This window comes from Podarcis melisellensis (assembly GCF_964234715.1).
Source record: "Podarcis melisellensis genome assembly, chromosome: 7".
NCBI classification, from domain to species: domain Eukaryota; kingdom Metazoa; phylum Chordata; class Lepidosauria; order Squamata; family Lacertidae; genus Podarcis; species Podarcis melisellensis.
In genome coordinates, this window is record NC_138539.1 from 41,401,626 (window position 1) to 41,428,910 (window position 27,285).

General features: G+C 40.3%; 1 protein-coding gene across 2 annotated transcripts in view; it reads left to right on the plus strand.

Moving 5' to 3' along the window:
* KLHL14 (kelch like family member 14) overlaps window positions 1–27,285 on the plus strand; it is a 64,473-nt gene that overhangs the window by 31,269 nt on the left and 5,919 nt on the right. For both annotated transcript variants that reach the window (XM_081918548.1, XM_081918547.1), the window contains 4 exons: window positions 12,670–12,759; window positions 17,320–17,398; window positions 25,224–25,414; window positions 25,517–25,675. In XM_081918548.1, the coding sequence (XP_081774674.1) occupies window positions 12,670–12,759; window positions 17,320–17,398; window positions 25,224–25,414; window positions 25,517–25,675 (519 nt within the window). The remainder of the gene's footprint in view (window positions 1–12,669; window positions 12,760–17,319; window positions 17,399–25,223; window positions 25,415–25,516; window positions 25,676–27,285) is intronic.

Below are 27,285 nucleotides of genomic sequence, written 5' to 3' on the forward strand. Positions count from 1 at the left end.
ATACACATTGTGAACACACAAATGAATAAGCAGCTTCTGGAAAAAATCTTCATACACATTTCTTCCTCAAATACAAATTGACATTGCTAATTAGGCAGATTTGAACAAACCATTTTCAGTACTTAAACACATGCTTTCCTTCAAATATCAGGTAAGGAAATAAATGCAGCGTTTTGTGTCACTACTCTCAGCACACTTCATGCTAGGTTTAAAAACCCCACCAGAGTTGCATGTGACCGCAGCCTTTGCAAACTCTTCAGAAAACCTTTTCGGTGGTACCCCCTTGGTTGTTCTCTCAGATCTGCGCAAAACTCTCTGATCCTCTTGTTCTGGTGCTTCCTCTTCTTTGGGAGAATGGGGAGCTAAAGTATATGAAGCTGCTAAGTCTGCATCAGCGTCAGACTCACCTGAGGCTTTTGGGCTCTGATAATCTGTGCCATCATTTGGATCTACATTGGCATCAGAATCATCAATCACATCAGAACTTGCCTCCCTTTTAACTTTCTTTGCCCCTCTTGCACCATCATCACAAATGGGATGGCACTGAAAAACGCCAACTCTGTCCCATTGTGGATTGTAGTCAATACTCCTGGTCAGCCTTATGGTTTTCGTGTCTGTGATCAGGACACGATAAGACCCTTTCTCATATCCCAGGAAAACACCATGTTCTCCACGCTTACTCAGTTTGTCACCCTGCGAGGTGTGCACCCAAACCTCCGAACCAAAAATTTTAAAGTGCTTCACACACGGCTTCCTTCTGTGAAGCATCTCATATGGGGTGCAATTTATACTAGACTGGTACCTCCTGTTATACACGTGACAGAAAAACGAAAGAGCTTCGGCCCAAAAAGGATTGGGCAGCCCCGAATCATGTAACAGTGTTCTAATTCCTTGTTGCAGGGTCTGGTTCAATCTCTCACACAAACCATTCTGCCAGGGCGACCTGGGCGTGGCGGTCCTATGCTCAATGCCCTGTTCAGAAAGAAAAGCCTCAAACTCTTCTGAACAAAACTCTCCACCCCTGTCAGTGAAAAAACAATGTACATTCTCATTATGTACATTCCTGAGCCATTTACAAAACTGACGAAACTTAGTAAAGGCTTCAGACTTTTTCTGCAGCATATAGACCCATGCATATTTAGAGTACGAGTCTATCAAAACCATGAAAAACCTTGAATTGCCTCTAGAGAGCGCTAGAGGCCCCACTAAGTCTGCATGAATGACTTCATATGGTTTCTTGGCCTCTCTCCCAGACTCTGTACCTTTGGGAGCTTGCCTTGCCTTACTTTGAGCACAAGAAACACATTTCATGTGGTAGGGACATTCTTTCAGCTTCATACCCTGAACCATATCAGGCATTTTTGCCACAGCCTGGAAATTCAAATGACCATAAAGACGGTGGTAATAATGAATACATTGGTCATGCAACTTCTCATTCTTAGCAACAGACAAATTGCAACACTCTTTCTCAGTTGCTTCTGCAGTACCTGTACCTGAAACAAAAGGCAATTGATACAGACCATTTACACATTTTGCATATAGAATGAGCTTGCCATCTCGACGAATTTCACAGCGAGATTTAGCAAACACCACCTTAAAACCCTGATGATCAAGCTGGGAAACGCTCAATAAATTGTCCTGAATTTCAGGCGCATACAGGACATTCCTAATTGTTGTATTCAGGCTCTTTAAGAACACAGTTCCCTTAGCCTCACTTGTGAGAACTGTCCCATCTGCTTGATGAATTACTTTCTCTTGCTTCTCAAGCTGAACAAAGAGATCCTTATCTTTGGCTACGTGGTTGGTACAGCCAGAGTCAATCACGAAGAAACTCCGCCCACGTTGACTGCAGCAGCGAGAGAGCAAAACCTTTGAAGTAGCAGGTGCTTGGGGATTTCGTCCTCCTCCCCCTCTGCCTCTGAAGTTTCCCTTTTTCTTTGAAGATTTCTTGCAGCACTGGAAACTCAAATGGCCTTGTGCTCCACATGAAAAGCACCGCTTCAACTTTAGTGCTTTAACAGCAGCAGTTTCACTTTCACTTTCCCCTGCTGAAGACTCAGGCACACTTTCAGGCACATTTTTAGCAGCAGAACAATCCCGGCTTTCTTTAACAGCCTGTCTGCGATCCCACTCATTCAAGAGCACGCTAGACACATAATCCTCTGTTAGCCGGTCAGAAGGCAGTGTAGAAATCTGGGCAGCTACTCCATCATAAGACTCATCTAGGCTATTTATCATCAGCATTGCAAACACAGCCTCTGAAATAGCCAGGTCTCGCTCAACAAGGTCCTGTCTGAGACGCTTTAACTGGGATAGATGGCTAGGCAAATCACCACCTTTCTGCAACTGTAACCTGCACAGCTTCTTGAAGAAAATCACGCTGGAACCAGCATTTTGTCTCAGATGCATATCTCTCAACTTATGCCAAACAGCTTGTGCAGTCTCTTGACCCTCTAAGTTCACCAGCAAGTGGTCTGAAACACTCAAAACAATTGTCCCTCGGGCTTTCATATCTGCAGCATGCCACTCAGCCCAATCATGATCATCTTTATCTGGAGGGTCATCTTCTATGGTGTGAAATAGCCTTTCCCTCTGTAAAAGCGCTTTCATCTTAACTTGCCAAACTGCATAGTTTTCAGGCGTGAGGAGGGGAAAGGACAGAGCCATCTGGCCAGAATGTGCACAGGCCATGTCTGCTATTACTTAGAGCAAGACACTTCCCTCGTGCAAACACAGATAAAGCCTTGGACTTCTTCAGCCACTCTCTCCCCCACTCAGAGCACAATTAACAGGCAAACAGGGATGCTATCTTCTTTCCTTTTTGCAGTCAGCAACATACCTCAAGCAGCAGCAACAGCAACAGCGGCAGCTTGAGAACTCTGCTCCAACACAGCTCTGCTTCTAGGCACCACAAATCAGTCCAGCATGCAGCCTCCGTTCCGCCATCCAGCGATCAGCAACAGACACCTCTGGCGACTGGGACGACTGGGATGACTGGAACAACGACTGGTCAGACGTCTGGGCCCATAACCGATGTCAGCATCGCCCTTGAGCCAGTGTACCAACTGGACTCATGCACTACAGCCCCGACTGGGCTAGGCGAGCTGGGTAGCACTGCCAGAGTCCTCCTTTGACACAGGAACAGGTGACAGTGCTGCGGACTCACAGCTTAGAGCTGAGAGCACCGGATTTACTTTCTCTGTAATGCAGTCGTTGCGCAGCAGCATTTTGCAGAGTCTTGCAGAGTATAAACCACTCGGAGAGCAGCTCTGTAAAATATCTTCCTTCTTTATTCTATTACTACAGCTATCATACAAACTATATACAGAGCTAAATATTCTGAGCTAAATTTGTCACGCTGGCCACGTGACCCGGAAGTGTCTCCGGACAGCGCTGGCCCCTGGCCTCTTGAGTGAGATGGGCACACAACCCCAGAGTCTGTCAAGACTGGCCCGTACGGGCAGGGGTACCTTTACCTTTACCTTTATTTAGCACTTACGTCATAATGCTCAGCCTTTGGTCATCTTGTAGCTTCATTTCTTTATGATTTTCCCAGTTTCCTGTGTTCCTTAAGAGAATCTCTGCATGATTTCTAGCACATGGAAATAAAAGTCACCTTTACACCTCAAAAACTCTAAAATTCAAGATATTCTTAAAAAAATGCTCTTCGTGAAATCAGGAAACTGCACATTTTCTGTGGATAGATTCAACATTTTAGTATTCCAGGTGTGGAATACCAAGGTAGAATAGGGTGGTACAGAATAGAATGATACAGTGGTACCTCGGGTTACATAAGGTTCAGGTTACAGACTCCGCTAACCCAGAAATAGTACCTCGGGTTAAGAACTTTGCTTCAGGATGAGAACAGAAATTGTGCTCCGGCGGCGCGGCGGCAGCAGGAGGCCCCATTAGCTAAAATGGTGCTTCAGGTTAAAAACAGTTTCAGGTTAAGAACATACCTCCGGAATGAATTAAGTACTTAACCTGAAGTACCACTGTACAGAGATTTAACACGTCTTGGTAATTACAGTTGTTTCTTCCTTATAATACCATATCTGAAATCTCTGTAGGGACTCCTCTACATAAAGGGAATCCTGATTGTCTGAGGATTTCTCTTTATATGAAGAAGTCCTATACATGTTCACCCTACATGCATTGGGGCTGTTCTCACTGAAGCTGAGCATACACCACCAGAATCCTGGCTTACTGGCATGATCTCACTCAACTCTTATGTGTTCAGTGAACATGTGTTGGGAATAATGTAGAATAAAGCTTCATACAGACCAAACGAATGAAACACTTATCTGCTGCTGTCTAGTTTTACCTTTAAAGATTGTGGCCAGGATCATGGTGGAGAAAAGACCAAGAGTGAGTCAAAGCCAGTGAAGAAATCTAGTACAGTATAATGTAAGAAAATGAGTCAGTGATTCAGTGCTGGGAAGGCAAGTTAAACTGCTGAAAGGATTGATGCAAGCAAGACAGGGTCAAAACTAGGTGATATCCTAGCTGCAAATGGGCTGATAAAGCTACGCATATAGAGGGGTATATCCGGAGGAGTAGTTAGTAGTAGTATAACAACTATATTTTGCTGTTTCCTGTTGAGGAATTTCCAGCATAATGTAAATACCATAGCAGCCACCTGGGATTGCTATCTTTTTCTGGCAGGGCTCTTGAGTCTTTAATAGCTGCATGACAGGGAAAAATTGTACCAGAGAAACATTTCAGAGCATGGAAGTGCAATGAAGCGGAAATTGTCACCTGTTGAATTTCTGCTTGTCATACTGCTGTTAAAGGAAGGAATTCCTGCCATAAATAAACTTGGGAACCATATTCTTTTGAGTAGCAAACTGCACAGGATGCAGGATTGGAAATACATTATGTATGGGGTAGCATTTTTGTAAGTCATCACTATCTCACTTTTTAAAAAATCCAGAAGGATAGCATGCCAATCTCTTGCAGTAAAAACAATCAATGTGTCTTGTGGCACCTTAAATTTATGTTGTTAAATGCATTATAACATACATTTTCGAGGAACCAAACCCAAGTTGTTAGATGTGTGAAGTGAATTCTTAATAGGCAGGTATATACAGTACAGTGGTACCTTGGGTTACATACGCTTCAGGTTACACACTCCGCTAACCCAGAAACAGTTCTTCGGTTAAGAGCTTTGCTTCAGGATAAGAATAGAAATCGTGTTCCAGCGGGAGGCCCCATTAGCTAAAGTGGTGCTTCAGGTTAAGTATCTGGAGCAACAAAGAAAATTACCAAAGAAGGACCAATGAACTTAAAGTACATTGCTGTACTGAAGACATCCTCCACATTTACCGGTAATTGATTGCTGCAACACATCCATGTAATCTGGGGAAACTCTAATCCATGAAAGTGAGGAGTCAATCAACAAAGTAATACATATTCAGTTTTTGGTAGATTTCCATTCAGCATCTGGTAATCAGAGAGTGATCACTGGAAGGACAGATCCTGAAGCTGAGGCTCCAATACTTTGGTCACCTAATGAGAAGAGAAGACTCCCTGGTAAAGACCCTGATGTTGGGAAAGATTGAGGACACAAGGAGAAGGGGATGACAGAGGACGAGATGGCTGGACAGTGTTCTCGAAGCTACAAATGTGTGTTTGACCAAGCTGCAGGAGGCAATGGAAGACAGGAGTGCCTGGCGTGTTCTGGTCCATGCGGTCATGAGGAGTCGGACATGACTAAATGACTAAACAACAACAACCAGAGACAGATACCCAGTGTTAGCAAATTCTGAATGCTTTGCCAGACCAAAGACCAAGTCTATTGATTTAGCATTCCACCAGCCTCCAAATCTACACAGGCTATTAGAGCTGTACTTAAGCTACCATTCAGCAATCCTGTATCACATCCTGTTGAATCCAAATACTGTATCACCTGCTTTTATCTCATGAACAGTTGCTTTCAAAAGCACTATGGTGGCAGAAGCTCCTACAGTGTGGAGAACCTATATTGTTGTGCGGTAAACTAAACATGTTTTAACAATTTAAACACTTATTGGGTTGTAAATGGCTAACTGTCAGGAAGTATTGTCTCTAACTGCTGGCTAGAAGCAGAGAGAATATACAAAGTTATACAAGGTCTGTTAGTCAATTGACATTTAAACTGTCACAGCTGCTTCCTATTGCTGGCTGTGTTTCACCTTTTATGCTAACAGCAATGGCATTCAGAACTGATTGGTTTATGATTGGTCAGTTAGTGGATATTGCATTCAAATCTCTTTGTCCTTATTTATAGGCAAATGGGCTTTGTAATTCCATCAGAAACAAATTGATTGGCTTGAGGATCATGACCAAAGAAAGTATAAGACTAGGTTTAGCTCTGTTTGGACAAGTTTTGGTAGGCTGAAGAGGATTGTCAAGGATCTAAAAAGTGGCCCTGAAGACAGAAGGAAGCATAGAGAGAGCAAGAAGCAGAGTATGGCAACTGATGAAGAATATATACCTACCTGGAAGCACAAATCATTTGACATGAGAGCTAAGAAGGTCTGAAACAGGGAGTGGGAGGCTCCAGCAGCTGCCCTGGGGAGAGCTGAGGCCAGAATGACAATGGAGGGAAGATTGGCTCCTCAAAGAGATTTTAAATAACTGCATAGGCTTGTTGGCATAAAGTATTCAAGAGATGCTTGAAAGTCAAAAAGTGAGGAAAACTCTGCTGGAAGAGTGTCTCACAGTAACACTAAATGCCTGACTTCTGGTTGAGGCTAGTTGAGTCTCTGTAGCATGGAGCACAACTATGAGAAAACAGCTTTCAAACTTTACAGGAAAAAAATGTGGCCAACCCATGGTGGAACTACAGAGACACAGCCACAAAGCAGCCATGAAACAATAAACAGAAGCAATTATTTTACCAGGACTGAAGTATGGAGTAGGAAACTGTATTTTGGACTGCCAATGGAATCATGGACTGCTCCTCATTCGGTTTGGATTTGGGGAACTGAGACAAGAAAACACAAGGCACATTTTGTGCCAAATCTGTCACAATCAGTGAGAGTTGTAGGAACTCAGCACTTGTCAGGATTAGCACCAAATGCATTTGTTTTCTGTACACAACATTTGATTTATTTCCTTTGAACTGGATACACAAACAGAAGTTAACTACTGGAGAGAAAACTAGCTATGCTATTCATGTTACATTTCACTTCTTTGTTTGTGGTTGGCTGCAAATTCTGATTAATATAATAATTCAAAGCATCTTGAGGTGGGGCACAGAAGGGCAGGCAGCTATGAACACCATCTAGTGACTCCATCTAGAATTGTAAAGGATGAGTATGTGACTGGTTTTTAAAAAGAGACAGATACTGCTGTCATCATTGCTAACCTGACAGACTGAAGTTGCAATCTTATACCCACATACCTGGTAGTAAGTCCCATTGAACACAGGAAACCTTACTTACAAGTATTTATTTCTTTATATCAATTTGTCACTTTTTCACAAAATTGTCTAAAGGAGACTTACAAAGTAAAAAACAACAACATTAAAAATTTATAGAAGATAGGTATTGGATTGGTTGATACAGTTTTTAAATAACCCTGTACAGTATGCTTGTCTCCATTAGAACTTAACACCTATGTGTAACATTACTGTTGAATTGCTCCAAGTGATTTCTGTCTCTGTGACTGTATCTCTGGCAGAGTAGACCTCACAAGCATTTTAAAAATCAAGTAGATTTTCAGTTCATCCAGTAACACAAAAGTATTCATTGTCCACTTATCTTCATTTGGTGCTCTTCCATCTGAAGCACTTCTCTCCAACCCAGATATTTGTGACCAGAAATCTACTGTATTTTGGGTAGTTAGTAATTCATTACAAATAATGAATACGTTTGCATTCAAAGTGAACGTCTCCCAGACAGCTGTTATGCTGAAATTTATTGGCAAGTGCTAATTTTTGAATAATTATGAGCAGATTTGAGGAAGGGGTTATAGAATTATTTTAAAACAGTGGAAGGCTTTTTTAGTGCCTGCACAGCCCCTCCTGGTGATACATTGCTGACTTAGATCTGCCTCAAACTTTATGTGTGGTTTCGGTTTGCTGAGGTATGTATGATGTGAAGGAAAGATGGGCACCCATAAACATTTGAGAAACTGGAGTCCTGGCTTGTGCCCACTGTTTGTTTAGAAATATATACCTGCCATTCAGACCTATGGAACCTGTTGTGTTTTCAAGATGTTTTCTGGGACCTGTGTGTTTTCTGGTTGGTGGAAACACGCTAGTTAAGACCAATGACACAATCTTACAAGACACAGCACCAGACGAAGAAAAGGAATTCAAATATTGTGCAAGCATAGTAAAGTGTGGGGACAGATGTGGTGAAGGGCAGAACTGGAAGTGAATGGGTGTGCACAGTGAGAGAGAAGATATCACTCATTCTCTGTCAGGAAAGGGGGAAGTCTCTCTTTGCTTTTGCCTTGCCTGAGTTTGGCAAAATAAATCCTTTCCCAAACTGGTTGCTGATGATGCACAACCAAATACTTGTACAAGTTCAATCCAAACAATCTACATACTAGAATGCAGAAACACAGATACTGAAGGAAACGAACTCCCCCCCCCCGCGCCCCACTGAGAATAGGGTTCTGCTCCACAAATTAAGTGGACCAGATTTCTTTTGAAATTTTAAAGAAGTGATCTGTACTACAACTCTGCTTTCTCATCATCTTGGGACCTTAATATCTGGGGGAGAAGGTAGGCCAGAAGAGAAGCTGTTGGTTTGTCCATGTCCTCTCTGATATGTCTATATAGGTGCAGTTTATTTCTAGGACCTTGGGTCTTGCACATGTTTTTCAGATGTCAATTTTTTCCTCTTATTTATTGGTGTTTTCTCCTTTCATTTAACTCCACTAGTTTGTTTAATAAAGCTGAGAGTTCTTGCAGAGAGCTTTATAAACACATGTTATTAGATTTTTAAACCTCTTTTGAAAGTGCCTCTATCCTACTTCCTCCTAGTAAAGTGACCTTTTTAAATGGAGGGAAGTGGGTTTAGATGACAGTCATGATAAATGCGGTCATGTTCACTCAATAAAATAAGGCCCAGTGCATTTGAGGATAAATCAGTGAAATGTACAACCCCACCTGTCTGTCTCCATCATTCATTTCCACTGTCACTTTCACAGTGGCTGATGGATCACAGTTGCTGTAAAATTAGACAGCCTTTAATCTCATTTCATCCTGATTAGCTTCTCTTTACCCTTTCCCTCTAACTCACTGACTGACACGCTAAAAACTCACACTGGGCTGTGTTTGAGCGTGGCGTACAAACTTCTTTTCCAATACCTTTTTTGGAGGGGAAGAGAGGTACTCACCTGAGATGAAATGAAATGTAAAGATGAGGGAATCTGAGACTCATATTAAAATAAATCAGCAAAGCAGAGGACAGTGTGCAATTAATAAGAGCAGCTGTCTGCATCAGTGGACTACACATTGGCCCATGCTTTGCATTATTTACACCCATGAATTCTTAGTGAATGTAATAAATTGGTCTAAAAGGCATCCTGGGGCAGGGGGGATGAGGGGCAATGTAAAAAGTGTGGTTGCTTCCTTCAGAATGCAGAAATGTGTCATATCTTACAGAAAGTTACTGTAGGTGTGCCCAAGGGCTCACATGTGCCTAGTGGAACCTTTAAATTTTGGGGGACGGTGGCAGCTTCTGTCTGAAAAATACATACTCCCAACAGAGCCAGTAATGTAGTTCTCTGAATTGTAACATGCTCTTTTATAAGTCACATTTTGGAACCGGAGTGTTGTTGTTGTTTTAACCTGAGTGACATTTTAGAACTTTTATTTCTGCTTATTCCATTGCAACTTTCATTTGTGTCATTGGAGTGATCATAATACCAGTAATTTTACAAGTCAGATATTCTACCCTTTTTACACATGGCATCAAACTGAGTACTATTGGCCATATTTGTTGCCACTTAGCTCTGAAAATCATGTTTAAAGAAGTTTTGCAGCCTTAGTACATTACATGCTAAGAAGCATGCCCAATGGCAAGGAAATCATTTCTACATGATTCAGATGCATTCTGCATGGGGTGCGCATGCAACCTGCCTTAATCCATCCAGGAAGTGCTTATTTGAAGAGCAGTATAAATAAAATAACATAAGAACATGGGCGGGGGTGATCCCATGAATATTTCACATGGAACTGGCAACCTGTGGGGAAGCAAACAATTATTCATGTCACCACCCTGCCCAACTTCTACAATTTGGCATCGCTGTACTATGAAGTGGTTCCCCCATGCTTCTGGGTATGCAATTGAAAGGTGCTGCAATGTAAAAGGAAAGGAGCCTCAGATCTGCTCCTAGTATCTTTGGAGTAAATATGAAGGGTCTCCAGATCTATTTTGAGTGAGTATTTTGTCATGAGTTAAAAAAGAGGCAGAACTTGCTTTTCATGATTTCATGTGATCTGAAGGATTCCACAACTTGTGAGGCGGAAAACAAGCACAGATCACCACCTGTGTATTGTGGCCTTGTTTCTAGTGGACTGCTCACAAGTTGCTCAGGCCTCCTCTTAAGGGAGAGGGTTTTAGTGATGCATGGAATGATGGCATTACATTTAACTTGCAGAAGAAAGCTTACCTGTGGGTTCAAATCTCAGACTTGCCCCTGAGTTATAAATTAACATACTGAGTGTTGTGAACTAATACAAATATAAATCTACACATGACATTAAGCCATTCTACCTATTAATACATTTTCCAAAGCTATAGTTCTTAAGCTTCATCTTCCAAAATATCTCATTGACTTACATTGAACAACTGTGTAAGTAATTTGAAAATTAACAGTGTCTATGTCTGGCTGCTTAATGGCTGTATAAGATCTACCAGCAATAAGTAACATTAATTAATGCATTTTCACTAGCCTAGCTGCCTAACAATTGCTTTTGCTTAGGCAGCTGTACAACCACAGACTATGAAAATGATGTTTGACCTTTACTGGAAGCTAAATTTGCACCTTGCTTATTCACCATTGCATAGGCAAAATAAATAAAATAAAATAAAAATCAGTAAGAAGCTTAAACGAGACTACTTGATCTTTAAGAAAATGTGTCTTCAACAAGAAAGCTGCACATATTTCTTATTGTTATTTGCATATGCTATACGGCTTTGAGTGCATTGAGAAAAATAAAAGATAATAAAACAAATGAAATGAGAGATATATCACCCAAAATAATCCAAGTGTGAGATAGGCTGCCTCTTTTTTTGGCACTGGCAAAAGAGCACAAAGTAAAAGCTGGCCCTGAGTCATATTGATTTCCCACTGCACTGGTTTCCTAAGTGCTCTGTTGATCCGTTTCAAGCAATAAGTTCCCTGCCTGTACATGCACATCACCTCCCCATTTGTCCTCACCTAGATTTAAGGTGCCCATATGATGAGCTGAACAAGGACATTATTTTTCCTACTGGTGACACCGGGCCAGAACTACTGCATGTAGTATGATAGCTAAACCTGTGTAAGTATGCATTTCAACATACGATTTTTGATAGTGTTGCATTCCACAGAGCAATACATATTATGGCATTAAAATTGCATATTTTTGTTTTACAGCTCTAGCCTTGGGAATGGGAGGGGAATGAAACAGGAAAAAAAGATTTCCTGCGTGCCTCTCCCCTCCCATCCCCTCAAAATAATCCCATCCCCCCCCCAAAAAAAGGATGTTGCAACTATGGTAAAACAGTTTTGATCTTTCAACAAAGGGCTCCCTGATTAGATGGATGGAAAATGTCTGATTGTGCTGCTAATGACATTGTACAGGAAATTAAGCGTATACATTTGGAGAGGGCATTAAATCAGCAGGACCTTAATTTAAAAACTTAAAACTGTATGGAAATGCAGCTTGCTCATTGCTGTGTAAGAGAAAGCTGCTGAATACTTTGACTCTTCTTATGGAAATGTTGCCAACAGAACTAAGCTTGTGGAGGGTGTTTTCTTTGTTTTTTGCAGTGCTGCTTTTATTTAATCCTCTTGCTATTTACATGGTACTTGCAGAACACAGTTGACAATTGCAGGTTTAGCCATGGCGCTTTCATTTTTAAAAAAGTTGCAAACCTGCTACAAAGTATATTATTGGCCCCTTCAACTACAGCATACCTGGGGTCTTGAAGACTACTCAGCCCACAGGTTGTGCAATAGCTGACGACACAACTGTGTCAGGCTTGTGAAGTCACATTCGGCGCCCCCTCAGGAACTGCAAGCCTGGAGGAGCTGTTATGACAGCTTCTGTGTATCATAAATCACACTAGCAGCTGTTAAAACAGACCCTGGGCTGTGTAGTCTTAAGATCCCATGTATACCTGTGTTTGCTGGGATTCAGCTTACAAGTGTTGATGCTGAAGAGATCAGCACATCATAGCCCAGTTCGGGATAGTGCGCCTGGAGCACCAAAACATGACAGCAAGCAGATACAAGGGAAAGAAATTGGTGGTGATTTACTCTGGCTATTTTTCCAGTTTCTCCAAAAGGGATATCATAAAGATGGGATACCAGCAACTTTTAGTTTACTTGACATATGTACTAAAACTGAAGCATACTTATATTATGTCTGCATTTATGGTTTGGAGCTTTCCTGAAGTAAATGTCTCAAAGCAGCCATTGTATGAAATGGAGCTTGATAAAGAATACCTGTTTTGTTCACAGTTATGCCGTATAATAGTGCCCACCATTGTGTTGTGGAAGTAGAAAATTTCTTGTTCGTATTGGGAGGAGAAGACCAGTGGAATCCTAATGGTATGTACATAATAACTAATGGAACTATAAGAATATGTGAATAGTACAGAAGTACAAAATATCCATTTGCAGATGTACCTCAAGTTATTTGTCTTCGGTCATATGACTGCAGCCATAGATCTTATATACCCACAGTCAGCTGCCCTTCCGGTGAGATGCTGTTTAAAGGGATTTGTGAATTGCAGTTTCATATCTCTTTTTATGTATGCAAACACAATAATATTCTGTATCTGCAAAAAAAGTGCAGTATGCGAATCAACCCATTAGGCTGTGACCCTAAATTCACTTGCAGCAATAGAACCTCTGGATGATGTGGACTGCCAAACAGCTCATAATGACACATTCGGACATTATGTTAAACCATAATTGAACATTATGAGAGTGAGCCACAAACCTGGACTAATATATTCATACCTCCTCTGGCGGGTCCCCACGGAGTTCAGAAAGTGGTTAAGGCTAACAGTGGTTTGTTTTCAATAAGCCAGCTTAATAATCCATGATTTGAAGTTGGCTTGTTTCAAACAAACTATTGTTAGCATTAGCCACAGTTCATTGGTTGATGCTAACAATAGTAGTTATAGAATATTAGTAATAGTAATAGAATATTCTGTATCTGCAGCTTGTTCTTGTTATGTTAAACTATGGTTTTAGTGTGATAAATAATAAAAAATAAAACTGGTCAAAGCAGTTTTGTTTTGGCAAAGTTCCATTAAAACTCTAAGGCCACAGTTCTAGAGAGCTATGTCATGCAGAAGAAATACACAGCCTCATGTACACAGTCAGGTATTTTTAAGGTCTTGCTGAAGCCATTTGTATACTATACTTAAGGCCAATTTTATGTTTAGAGGCCACTTCAAGCTGAAAAGTGAAAATTTTGAAACACAGAAATGAAGGCCCTATGCTTCAAAAGCTAACTATGTTCTTTCTCAAGCTAACACGGTAAATGGGCTTGGGAACTGAGTGTTACCCAAAAACCCAAAAAAGCTTGAGGATGCTGTCAACAGCATTCTGTGACATATCAAGCCCTTCACCTGCAGCAGAGAAACTCCACATATAGGTGGGAGAATATTCCACAGGAGCAATGAATGCTTTCATGTGAGGAAATAGGAACTCTGGGTACACGTTCTAGTTCCTCTCCATGGGCAGCCAAAGTGCTGATTTGAGGCTTTGGTACCTTTGTCATTCAAGCTACCACATCTTCTTTATATGTGTAGAGAGTGTTTTCCAGACTAAGGCATTTCATGGCAGCTGTTAGGAGTTTTAACCAGCATTTCATGCTTTTATATTATTTTATTTAGATTTTTTCTACCCTGCTCTTGAGCTGAAAAAAATCCTGGTTTACAGATCAATACAAACAAATCAGACCCTGCCCTCAGCCTTGCAGTCTAAAAGACATGACACAAAAGGAAAATAGATTAGGAGGGAGGAAGAAAAAGCACACTGAAGTAGCGGTTCTTAGTTACAAGCTCTTCTGAGGACCAGCTGGTAGGGAGACAGTTCAAAGAGAATAAGAGCCAAATGTGCTGGTCTCAGCTGTGCTGATGAAATGGTCCTGCATCCCTTTTCTTCCATCCTGTACCACAGCCTGATGGAAGGAGGACCCTGGCTTCTCAACACTCTGTGTATTTCTTACTACAGTAAAGCAATGTTTTACAGACAGTGTTTTTCTTCCAGTTCCAGGCCAGTCCCTTCCAGGTAAAATGTTATGTATGCAGTATCAAAAAACTCCTGATTGTTCCACTACACATTTATTTCTAATCTTGTGCAAGGGATTCACATAGAGATTATCTAGTAGTATGTGTTCCTTATTTGATTACTTCATAAATTTTCTGCAGAGAGAAATTAAACAATTTAACAGACTTCTGAACAAAGCAAAAGAGAACAGTATGTCTTGCAAAATTTAAAATATTGTCAAGACATTGTTGAAGAGCTTGCACATGAGGACAGAGTTGCAGTTGTAGCAGTCTGTGTAACAGAGATAATTATGACTGGCAAACTATAAAACAGCTTGCAGGTACACATTTTCACTTCAAAATGCCAGAAGATCCAGCTGAAATTACATATACTGCATATATTTTATTGTGAAAGACCCATTTCAGCATCTGCACTAAACCAAATTATATCGAAGCGTTACATCTGTTCCTTTCCTTGAAAACTGAGATAAACTAGTCCATTCCATGAGCCTGTATCCAGTAGGTTTTTTACAAAAAATATTTAAATCAATGTTTTGGAAGAATAGCTTTTCTACTTTATTCCTGAAATGCTACTGCACAAAAGGTTGCAAATAATTACTTCTAGAACTGTAACCTATAGAACTAATTTGAAGACTTCTGTTGCAACTCCCCAAGCCTTCTCCCACATTAAAATACCCTTGACTCCCCTCCAAAAAAAATTAGATGGCACTCTTAGCAGAACCAGTGGCATGGATGGGGTATCTCCCCAGCCTTAGAATTCACACTTGAGTTCCCTCTGATTTTTCATGATGGCTAGAGTAGAGCTACCGGTATGTGGAGCACTGACCTGCAAAGGGAAGCATTGTACAGGAACACCTAACTGCTGGGCTACTTTGCCCCACTTCTTTTCCTTCTATCTTCTCATTTTAATAGTGGCAAGGTAGTTTAATAGCGGCAAGGTAGTTTACCTAACAGGGAAGCATATTAGTGGGGTGGGAGTCTGTTTGGCCCTGCCTCCCCAAACAGAGGGCATCACCAGAGTGAGATCACTGGTCCATCTAGCACAGCCAAGCTCCCTATTATTCAAAGGAACCCTGCTTGATTTCCCTATTAAATGTGGTGCTGCTTATTCACCGTTCATTTCAAAAGCCCATGTAGTTCACCATTCAGTGCTAAATTGGAAGGGGAAGAGGAATGTGAGAAACAATTTCCAGCATGGGATTAAGAGGAGGAAGGAAGGTTCAGAGATCAGAGCAGGTGTAACCAAGGAAAGATACAAGTAAGTACCAGTAAGTGTTGAAAGAAGGGACTGGGGAAGGCATAGATGGAAGGTGAAGAAGGAAAGAGGGAGAAGTATAATTGTGGGCAGTTGGAAGGGGGGTTTTGTACATGAAGGGAATTGAGGGGCATTGTTCCAGAAAAACGTTGAATATAAATTACTGATGAACAGAATCTCTGGGATAACTTCCACTCCTAGAATTGTTGTGTAATTAGACGTTCATATATGAGAGCTGCTTAACATTACTAAAATATTATCTTAAGTACTCAAATACGATAACAAGACCAGAATGCATAATTTGCTCTCCTTACAGATTTTATGGTTTCCTTAGCATAGAATGATGAGATTTGGGGCACATTATATGTGTAGTCTGAAATTGTCTGGTAACTAAGTTCTCACTTGTTTGGACTCGTCAGCTTTGCATGTTCGGTCCCGTAAATAGCATCTACCTATGCTGGATGGAGAATACACTGTTTTCACCCTCACAGGTGTGGAATTTTCATTTCACTATGAACCATTTTCTTAGATCAAACCTTGAAGGCCTGCTGGGTAAGAATGTCTGTTAGAAATTAAAAAAACACAAAAGAGACAAAACTGTATTTTATTGATTAATGCAAATTCAGTGTATAAAGGAAAGAGGTTGTAAGCATTTGGGGTTCCTTTACACTAAAATTATTTACCTGGTGCACTACCCACTACACATTTATTTCCTTGTGAGATACATGATTGGGTTGTCATGTAGCTGTGATTCAATTTTTTTAGTCACACATACAAGAAACAAGAGGGCTTTTTGAGATACTTGTGTGCTGAAGGCTCAGGTGTTAAACAGAAATTGCCATGCACTCCCTTGCTCCAGTCTTCTTGCTTTGATGTCAATCTGTATGTAAAATATACTGCAATCTTAATATCTTGAAGGCATGCAGTGCCAGAGGTTAGTAGTCAGGATAATGTAGACTTCCACAATTAGCCTTTGCTTTGTTTTGCTTTATTTGTGACTTAGGAACAGTAGAAATACATTATTTTTAGATGGCACATATAAATCCTTCTAAAAGGCAATATTATAAATGGCAGTATGTATTTTCCTCTTTGTCCTATAAGGGAAAATCTCAAGATTATAACATCAAATCCCTAATGTAAGGATGCCTGAGCACTTAGTAAAGATGTGTTCACCTCCCTATCAGCAATCAACATCACCCTCTTCCCACTGCAAACTGGGGAGACAAGAAAGAATGTCATATATACCCATGGTTCTACAGATTGCTACAAAATATTCATGAAATGCAATGCCACTAGAAGCCCATCTCCCTCAGAACAATAATTTCCTATTGTCATAAGATTTATGACACTTAAAAAAAAATGCTAGTGGGTTTCTGTCTTAAAGAGAGACTTGTAGAGAACCTTATGAGACAGAGCTAAAATACTTTGTTTTTTACTACTTCCATAGATACCTATTAAGAACTGTAGTTAGAGGCTGTTGATTTTGTGTGTTTACGTGCTTTGCTCTAGAGAGAAGACCTCCATAAAGATTGACAAGTGCAAGGAATATACTATTGCAGTGATTTGTAATGACAGAAAACAGAGTTAAATGTGAAACTAATTTCTTTACAGGAAAGCACAGTACAAACTTTGTTAGCCGGTATGATCCTAGATTTAACAGCTGGATACAACTTCCACCCATGCAAGAGAGGTAAATGCTTGCTATATATTTGGGGTTGGGGAAAGGGTGGCTGTTTTACCTAAGAGAGGAAGATGGTTAGGGTTTAACTTAGGGTGAAAAAAGTGAATGGTGAAAGTGTTGAAATTGATTTGCACTAGCAAATAAAATATAATAGTGCTAGATTATCTTTCTGCTGACAAGAAGGTACTTTAAAGTAAAAGCTGAACTGCTACATCCTTTTCATAGAATCGTAGAATTGTAGAAACAGTGTTTCTTTCAAGTCTCCGAAATATTTCACAATTACTATTTTCTATTATATTTTTGCTTTGCTTTCGTTGAATTTCAGTGTGCATTGGCAGAGCAACCACTCCTTGCCTTTTTGGTCACTTAGGCTGGTAATGGCAGCACCTGCTGGGTCCCTCTGCCTGCCCACTCCACATAATCAGGTGGTAGAAGAAGCTGGTAGAAGAAGCTGGCAGATGAGAGGTACCAAAGGTGGTACCTGTCTCCCTTTGTCCTGAACCTTCTCCACCCACCATAAGCATTCTTTGCTCCCCAGCCATTTTACTTATTAAAGTAATGTATTAACCTATTGTCTTGTTTAATACAATGTCAAGGTGACTGTGAAAAGTTCAGACCTCAGGTAAGCATGGAGGTGTTCAGTAATCACACTAAAAAGAAGCCAAATATAAAATAAGGAACAGTGAAGGACCAGAAATCAAGTACCTAAATGTATAAAATGCCTTGCAAAACTGCAAAGGAGAATGAGGAAGAGCACCAGCAGACAGCAATGGAAAGTGTATTCTAAAATTTGGGCCTGGAAGAGTAAAAGTTCCACTTCTAAAAAGGGCCTTAAACCAGATTAAAGTGGGTACCGGTATGTATAATCCACTTCTACACCATGTTGTTCAACCTCTTCCATAGAGAGAGACTTGATTAGGGACTCCCTAGATTTTAGGTTGGGGAACGGTTATAAATATGTAGTTATTATGCAAGCCATTATCCAACTCCTAATACAACACAGATGCATAGTATATAAAGCTTTTGGGGATACACTTTAGCTAGGACATCCATAAAAATTGAAGATGTTCAGCTCGTTATCCAGTTGAACAAATCTACTTGTCACAGCCTCACTGCCTCTAACTTAAGGCAGATTTAGTGTCTGTAGAGCTTGTACCATGAGGGGTTTTTTTTATAAAAAATGGACAGCTTTAGATTTTTCTTATAAGCCTGTCTGATATTTAAAATATCATTTGAAGTATTTAGAAGTCCAAATTCTGTTTCAAAATGGTGTTCTAATTATCAAAACCCTTCTTTGCCGGGCTCTTAAAGTGAGATAATTAACCTTCACCCTCTTAGCTGAGCCTACATAATTCACAGTGATCAATTATTTCAGTGTTGTACGAGCCTCTGAGGATAAGACAGTATTGCTGAAAATGTGATTAGACATTTTAAAATATGTGAATTGTTTACTGACTAGTCCCTTGTGACTTCTTTGGAGACTTCCAATTTATTAAGTCAAGTGCCTTTCAAGACAGTTTTTAGTCATTCATATTCTTTAATAAAGAGCTTTTATGCTCTCCTTTTTATGACAAAATGTGTGCAATTAGGATGTTTTGTTTTCTCCTCCTGTGAAGCAATAGTTTGTTTGTTTATAGTATTGATAGACTGCTGTATAACAAAGTTCTCAGGATGAGTGACAACAACAAAGCTATTAAGAATTTATTTAACAATATATGTATTATTTTATTTAGAATATTTATATGCTGGCTTAAGAAGTCAAAACTCCCTCAAGATTGCTTCTATAAAAACAGTAATTGTAAAGATAATGCAGTATAATCGCAAATAAAAAATGAATAAACTAAAACAAATATAACCAAGACCCACTGCAGCTTAAAGCACAGCAAATAAAAACTCCTTCGAGAAAAATTCAGTAACACTAGAACATGATAGGGAATAAAATTCTGTGACCCTGTCTGGAGAGCCCATCCACATGAATCATTCTCTGGAGGGAGAGAACACGGATTCACTTCTTCCCCAATAAGTATTCAGCCAACCATCTGTTGGGCATTGCAGAGTCTGTACCTCTGCACAGCACTGCACTGGGTACTGAATACTAATCAAAAAGGGCCTCTGCAATTAAGATTCAGTATTTGTTAGTTAAGAAAACTGGGACATGATCCATTTATGTCCTACTGATTTCATAGGGAGGGTTAAGTATGCATTTAACTTCCTCCAATTGAAATTAATGCAAATTAAATATTTTATTTTTTGCTGGATTGTTTCCATTTTTTAAAATAAAAATGTTATAGTATTGCACTTCAAGTGCAATTGCACCCTCTTTGTGACGTAAGTTGGCCTTTGCCCTGAAATCCTAGCTATTGACATAGTTGGTACAATGCTGATGAGGCTGAAAATCTGTGACTTAGATGTACCCCACTTTAGCACATGAGCAAGTTTCCATACAAGGCCAGCCCAGCAGTAACAGATGGTCAGCTCCACTCACCTGGGGGGCCATTTTGCTGAGAAGTTGATGGAGGGCGGCGACCTGCCTCCCCACCATGGACTTTCAGAAAGTCCAATGGCCACAGCTATACCACCTCCAAAGAAATGGTTCTGAAAATGAAAGCAGGAAAAGAAGCATGGTGGAAGCGAAGAAACATCAGAGAAAATTGCTGTCTAAAGCAGCATGGAACAGTTTGAAAGGCTATATTTTCTTTTATGAGTTCTCTGCAGTCCCACACATGGGGATGCGCCTACACAGATAAGATTTCCCATGCCCTGGAAGATTTGTTTCTCTTCTGTATTCCAAGAGACCTTCAAGGAAGGTAATAAATTTCAGTTATTAAATAGTTTTCAGTTGTTAAAAACAGCACAATATAACATCCAGAATTTCAAAAGATCAAGAAGCACATAGAAACACAGAGTAGCATAAAAGAGCCACAATATGGCCCTGGCCAAACGGTGGCTTGTAAATTGGAATGAATGGGGAAAAAATTCCTGCAAAGTATTTGGCAAAATCATCCTGAAAGGCTCTGTTGCAATAGCTCTTTGACCACCTAGAAAAGCTATGTTGGGTGATTATGAGCAGATACAGTGGTGACACAAAAGCCATCTTCGCCATTATCACTGTCTCACAGATTAAGTTATAAAATGGGTCCTGGCCTCTGTTTTATTCAATCCATTGTAAGTCTTCTGTTATGACTCCTACTGTTTCATCACCACCAGTTCCATGGACTGCCATAGAGCTAGCATACCTCTACATAAGAACAGGCTGCTGGATTGCATGTTACATGGGGTTTTTTTGTGGGTGGGTGGGTGTAAACAGTGAGGTCAGAAGGAAATGTAATGCAGATAATGACATATTTAACAGTGACCAATCACAAAACTGTTGGTTTGATAAAATGGGGTAGACAGAGTCAGCTTCTTGGTCTTTAATAGGGTGTCCATACCTCTTGTATGGCCTACTGTTGCTGCTGAGTTGCTGTCCTATTTAGGGGGTTGTCTGAGAGCACCTGGAGGTCTGCCACCCAAGGCTTATGTGTGGGAAGTGTCTGTCCTAGATGAACTGTAGATCATTGATGATAGGCTCAAGTGGCTTTGGCTTGGCTGTTGTGACATCAAGTGGTAGTTTGTCATTTTCTCTTCTAGATCTGTTGTGTAGAAGATTGGTACCTAAGAACAATTTGGCTTTGTTGATCTGATTTTTCACTTTGGGTGTTTGATATGAATTATTTTAGCTGTGAGGCTCTGTCCAATCCTATGAATCTAAATGGATGTTGTTGTATCATAGAGCTCAGCTGTAAACAATGAACTCTTTAGTGTGCTCTGGGTGGAAGCTGGAAACATGTAAGTATGAGTAACAGTCAGTAGGTTTCCTATATAAGGATGTGCTTATATGTCCATTAATAGTTGCACATTCGTGTCCAGAAAGTGAACCTTTTGCACAGTGTCTTCTAGACTCAGGCTGATGGTGAGGTGATGTCCTAGTGGAACTGCACAAGTGATCCCTTACCATAAGTCCAGATAATAAACCATGTCATTGAAATCTCAAATGGACTCTCATATTCCCTGGCTGACTTTGACAGCTATACCTGCAAAAACTACCGTGGCAAAGTCCTAAAGATGATATTTGAGGCAAAAGCATCCTCATGGACTCCTCCAGCTGTGATTTTCTCCAGCTGTTTCTCCAGGAGCAGCTTCCTTATCCCCCTATTTAATCTGGTGAAGCAGTATAATTCCATTAGATTGAATGTGGGGTTTAGACTTGTTTCCCTGTCACAGGTGTATGTTCAGCAACACATCCTGGCTTCTGTCCCTACAGAAGGAGATTGTCTAGAAGGTCATGATCTAAGTTTTGGTTGTGTTCTCTCTCACGGTCAGAGAAGTGAACTAAGTGGGAAGGAGCTGTCTCTGCCCTCTCATCATGTAAAACTTGCTACTGCACTTAACTGGCAGGATCCTGTGCTCCTAATCTTCCAGAGATGGGGTAGCCAATGTGGTGCCCTTCAGATATTGTGGACAACAACTCCTACCACCCCTGTCCATGGGCTATGTTGGCTGGATCTGATGGAAGTTGCAGTCCACAACATCTGGAGGGTAGCTCTCTTTGGCTGTCTTTTTTCCAGAGCTTTCTAGAAAGTCTCACCAGTAGTCTATGCAGGTGCATTCTCCTATATTCCTGCATACCCACTTTTCAATGTTCACGCTAAAGCAAAGAAAGACTAATTTGTCAAATTACATAACATATATTTTTAGATTAAAATCACCAGCTGATTTTAGGGTCTCTCTAAAAGGGTTCATGGCATTGGTATGATCAGCAATAACTCTGATAGCTTTTCAATCTAAGACTGATAATCAAACTTCAAGATTCAGGGCATAAATTCATTGCCTTTGGGGATCAGGAAAGAATTTCTTTTACTTTTCCCATGTAACTGCATTGTAAAATTTAGCTAAGTTCATTGCAGAGACTTTTCACAAGCCACTGCAGGACCTGTAGCTGGGCTAATATCCTGATCCACAAGAGTAATTTGATGTAATTTCTTTCACTAGAGATGGCAATATATTTCTCAGGACTAGATGTATATGAGGGGATGATTTCTTTTCTAAACTGAATTTTTAGTGCAATATTTTATCATGGAGGACTTTTTATAGCAATTAAATTTTACATTAATTAACTAGAGCTCTATGGCTCAAGTGTAATTTATTTAGTGGAAAAGAAGGATAAGGGAAACTTAAAATCTTTACTATTGGGAGTTTGCCCATAAAATACACATTTAATCTGAAGAATGAAGCAGGCTGACTGTTACATTTCTGCTCCTAACAGTGACACTATGTGGATGAAGTCAAGAATGCACATAGAGGATACATTTATGAGAAAACTTGTTTCTAAAGATAGCTGAGATGGAAAACAACCATTTATTGTCTTAGTCACACAGACATAACCTCCATCAGATGAAGTTTTAAATAATCTCACTCAATCTGGATAGTTAAAACATATATTTTTTATATTAAAAAAAATAAGCATATGTCTCACATACATATTTCTCACAGGATAATAAAGTGTTTTATTCATAACATTTTAAATTCCCTTGGTATTAAGTAAAGCTTTCATACTGAAGGAGCAAATAAATGATTGACGCTGATGTGTGCAAAGCATTGCATACACACATAACATGAAGAGAACGTGTGCATTTCTGAGAGAGAGCCTGAGTCACTGAGAATCCAAGAGCATTTTAACAGTACTCTTTATTTTTCAAGGAAGTGGTTCCTTGCATGTTCACATGCAAATCTTAAAGCTGCTACGCAGATGTAACCCCTGGAACCTGCAATAAAATGTTGAGATGTATCTTCCTTCCTAATAGGCGTGCTTCTGTTCAGGGTTCTAGCTAACTAGTCTCTCCAGTTAGGACATTCCACTCCTCCCCTATTCTGATATGCTCAATCCTCATTGAGCTGGAGGGTGCTTTTTTGTGTGAGGATTGCTTGTCTCAAGTTGTCTTTTTTAAAGACTTCTTGTGCTTCTGCAAACTTTCAGGGCTTTCCCACAACATGCTGAGATTCCTCTTGTGTTTCTCAGTGGCCTCACGTTGGCCGTGATCCTGATAGCACTCATCGCCTTAATTTCCTGTTAAAAAGGAAAGATATACTACATTTGCTAGAAAACATATTTGGACTAAAAATGGACTTTGTTGCAAAGCTCAAAGGTACTTTCATAGTTGTGTGGGAAATGAAGTGTCTCCTATTATGTTTTTAGAAATAGATCGTTCAGGAGTACTGTACTAAAAATGACTTGAAAGCACAGCATGGTAAGAAAGTCTCCATCAATACTGATTCCTTGCCCTGGAACTAAGGAGATGTTCAAAACTTTGTTGAGAGTTAGCCGGATAAACCTTTGCTGGATGGCAAGAATGTAATACAAGGAAAGTTGTTCTATTTGCAGTAGTGCAGAAAAAAGAAAAAAAAATGATAATTGAAGAAAAAAATCTGATGATGTGGTTCTCTTAGTAAATTGGGAACAATGACCCATGAAGGACTATAAAGAAAGTGAATGTCAAGATAATTTATTATTGTTACATTATCTATCCTTCCCCTCCCCCCCTTTTTTTTACTTTATCTTACTGAGTTGCTGTTATCCTTCCATGGAACCAAATATCCTAAACATTAATGAGTTCTTGCTTAAATCTTCACTGCCAATAAAATTGCTTTTAAGTTAAACTTCTGCTTCACCAAGTCATTGTGTGGTAATTGACAATACTACATAAATTGTTCTTCTGAAAGACTACACACCGAATGCTTAGAGGGAATTGTTTCACAGTCCAGTCACAAACCCCAGTTCACCAATAGGCCACTGGACACACTGAGGTCAACATGAGCAGGAGCGCTCGAGTTCTCTTCAGCATCTTGTGTATGGAGCATTTGCAGTAAAAAGAACGAATCAGACATTTCCTGCAAATGTCTTTGTGTGTGCGTGTGCTGGAACCCCCCGTATAGGTGTGACCTGACCTGAACCAATGCAACAAGTATTCCAAGCAGCTGCTTGAGGCAGAACAGTTCTAGAAGAAGTCCTAATCATTTAGTACATCTAGCAAGGGGAGCAATATAGTGGGCGAACATTGGGGTGCACTCCAGAATCCTGCAGAAGGGTGTCTCTAATCAGGCATACTAGGAGAAGTGTGCCACATGAGCCCTTGTGATATCACAGAGGATGCTGATTGACAATAGCCTTCAATGAAGCACCACCTAGACTTTTTTAAGTGTCCATTTTCCAAAGCTGAACTGCCAGGACTAACAAATGCTGTTGCCCAAGCAACTCAACATATTCCCAACATACCCGCAGAACACGCTACATCCTCTTTCTGTCTACTTTCTGCACACACCATCCTTGCTTGCATTTTTCTGAAATCAATTACCCCCAATTCTTAACTTTCCTTTGTAGAAAAGTTGCTCCAGCTCCCTGGTCATTTTGGTTGCCTTTTTGGTACATTTTCCAGCTCCACGCTATCTTTTTTGTATTCCATGTGTAGCTGTTCCATAAAGCCATTATGATGTTGACATTTTGATTTTTCCTAATGATTCCTTTTTTTTTGTAAATAAGAAATTGCAATGGATAATCCAGAAATCATTACAAGTGGATAGTTTTGGAAATTTTGGGTGATACTTTGGGGTGGGGAGGTGGGGAGTGGTCTGAGTTGGGAATGCACTGTAACCTTTTTTGGAAAAGTCACCCATATTCTCAGGGATAAATGAGTGGGGGGATTCATGTTAGAGTAGCAGATGATAAGTTCTGTAAGACAGAATGATGGAATTAATTCTAGTCACTAGAAACTAACTGCTCTATTTGTTTTTTCTCTAGGAGAGCCAGTTTTTATGCCTGTCGGCTTGACAAAAACTTGTATGTGATAGGTGGGAGAAATGAGACTGGCTACTTGTCAAGTGTGGAATGCTATAATTTAGAGACAAATGAATGGCGTTATGTATCTTCCCTACCACAGCCCTTGGCGGCACATGCAGGAGCTGTACATAATGGCAAAATCTATATTTCTGGCAAGTTGTTTTCTAAACTCCCCTTCATCGCAAAACAAAATCCAGTTATTCTTTTAAGGTGGTGTGCTTCCTTTAACTAATGAAGGTATATTTGATTTGTAGGAGGTGTCCACAATGGTGAATACGTTCCCTGGCTGTACTGCTATGACCCTGTAATGGATGTCTGGGCTAGAAAACAAGATATGAACACAAAGAGAGCAATCCATGCATTGGCTGTAATGAATGATCGACTGTATGCAATCGGAGGAAATCATTTGAAAGGTCACATTTTTAATAGCAAAACAATGTAATATTCTGTCTTTTGATAAATATTTTTTTTTGCTAGGTTAGTTAACTAAGTTTAAAACCCTGCCACACAATTTAGCATGATGCTTGAGCCAGCATCTTTGAATATATATATATATATATATATATATATATATATATATATATATGCAGGTTTTGGTGTCCTCGGGTGTCTTCCCGTGTAAAAGTTGGGGTGTCTAGGCGACGTTTCGACGAGGTCTCACTCGTCATCTTCAGGCTGGTGCTTTCGGCTTCTTGTTACTGGAACAGAGCAGGATCTCAGTAACAAGAATTCCAGGATTCCAGTAACAAGAAGCCGAAAGCACCAGCCTGAAGATGACGAGTGAGACCTCGTCGAAACGTCGCCTAGACACCCCAACTTTTACACGGGAAGACACCCGAGGACACCAAAACCTGCATTCCTGTACCCGTGAAAATCTACGAAAGCATATATATATATATATATATATATATATATATATATATATATATCACTACATTAAATAAATGAGTAATGAATGCTTTAGATAATATAAAAATGGGAACTTCCATTACTCAGAAGCATGGATGATTTGTCATCACCGTAAATTCACTGTAACAAACAGATTATTTCTGACCCAAATTGCCAACAGTATTTCCCTCTGTAAATCGTTTCCCAAGCTGGAGAAGAAGCTGTGCTAAGGCTCTGCAAAGAAACAAGTCCTTAATTTTAGGGGTAATATTTAACAACATTTAAAATCCCCCACTCATCTCAAAAATTGTCTACAAAATTTATTTCTAAAAATCATTATTTGCATTCATCTTACTAGGGGCTACACCCCTGCTTTCTCCACTTGCCAACACCCCTGACCCTCCCCCCATTAACCCTCTACAGCTTCCCTTTCCCACTCTATGTAACTATTAAGCTTACTATTCATCTTCCAATCCCATTTCTGAAGCCTCTGTCCTGTTCTGCAACCCTGCCTTGCACCTTTTTTCACCTTCACCCCTAGGTCTATTCCTCCTCCTCCTCCTCCTCCTTTCTTGTAACCTTGCACAAATGACTACCAGGGTAATCTCCTGCACCTTCCTCCTCCCACAACTTATTACTGTTAAGCACCTTTTTCACCTTCGCCCCCTTTTCTTGTCCCCCCTCTTCTTCTCAGTTCTCCCTTCCACACAGATAATCCCCATTTCCATGCCTTAAAGGTAAAGGGACCCCTGACCATTAGGTCCAGTCGTGGATGACTCTGGGGTTGCGGCGCTCATCTCATTTTTTTGGCCGAGGAAGCTAGCGTACAGCTTCCGGGTCATGTGGCCAGCATGATGAAGCCGCTTCTGGCAAACCAGAGCAGCGCACAGAAACACCATTTCCTTTCCCAATGGAGCAGTATCTATTTATTTACTTGCACTTCATGCTTTTGAACTGCTAGGTTGGCAGGAGCAGGGACCGAGCAATCCTCTCTTAAATTCTGCATCTCCCTTTGTTCACCATTATCACCTTTCATCCCCATTCCTACCACTTTATTTCTCCTTTTTCAACTCTCCCTTGCATACAGGACACACACACACACACATTTCTATTCCTCCTGCTCTCTCCTTTTCAG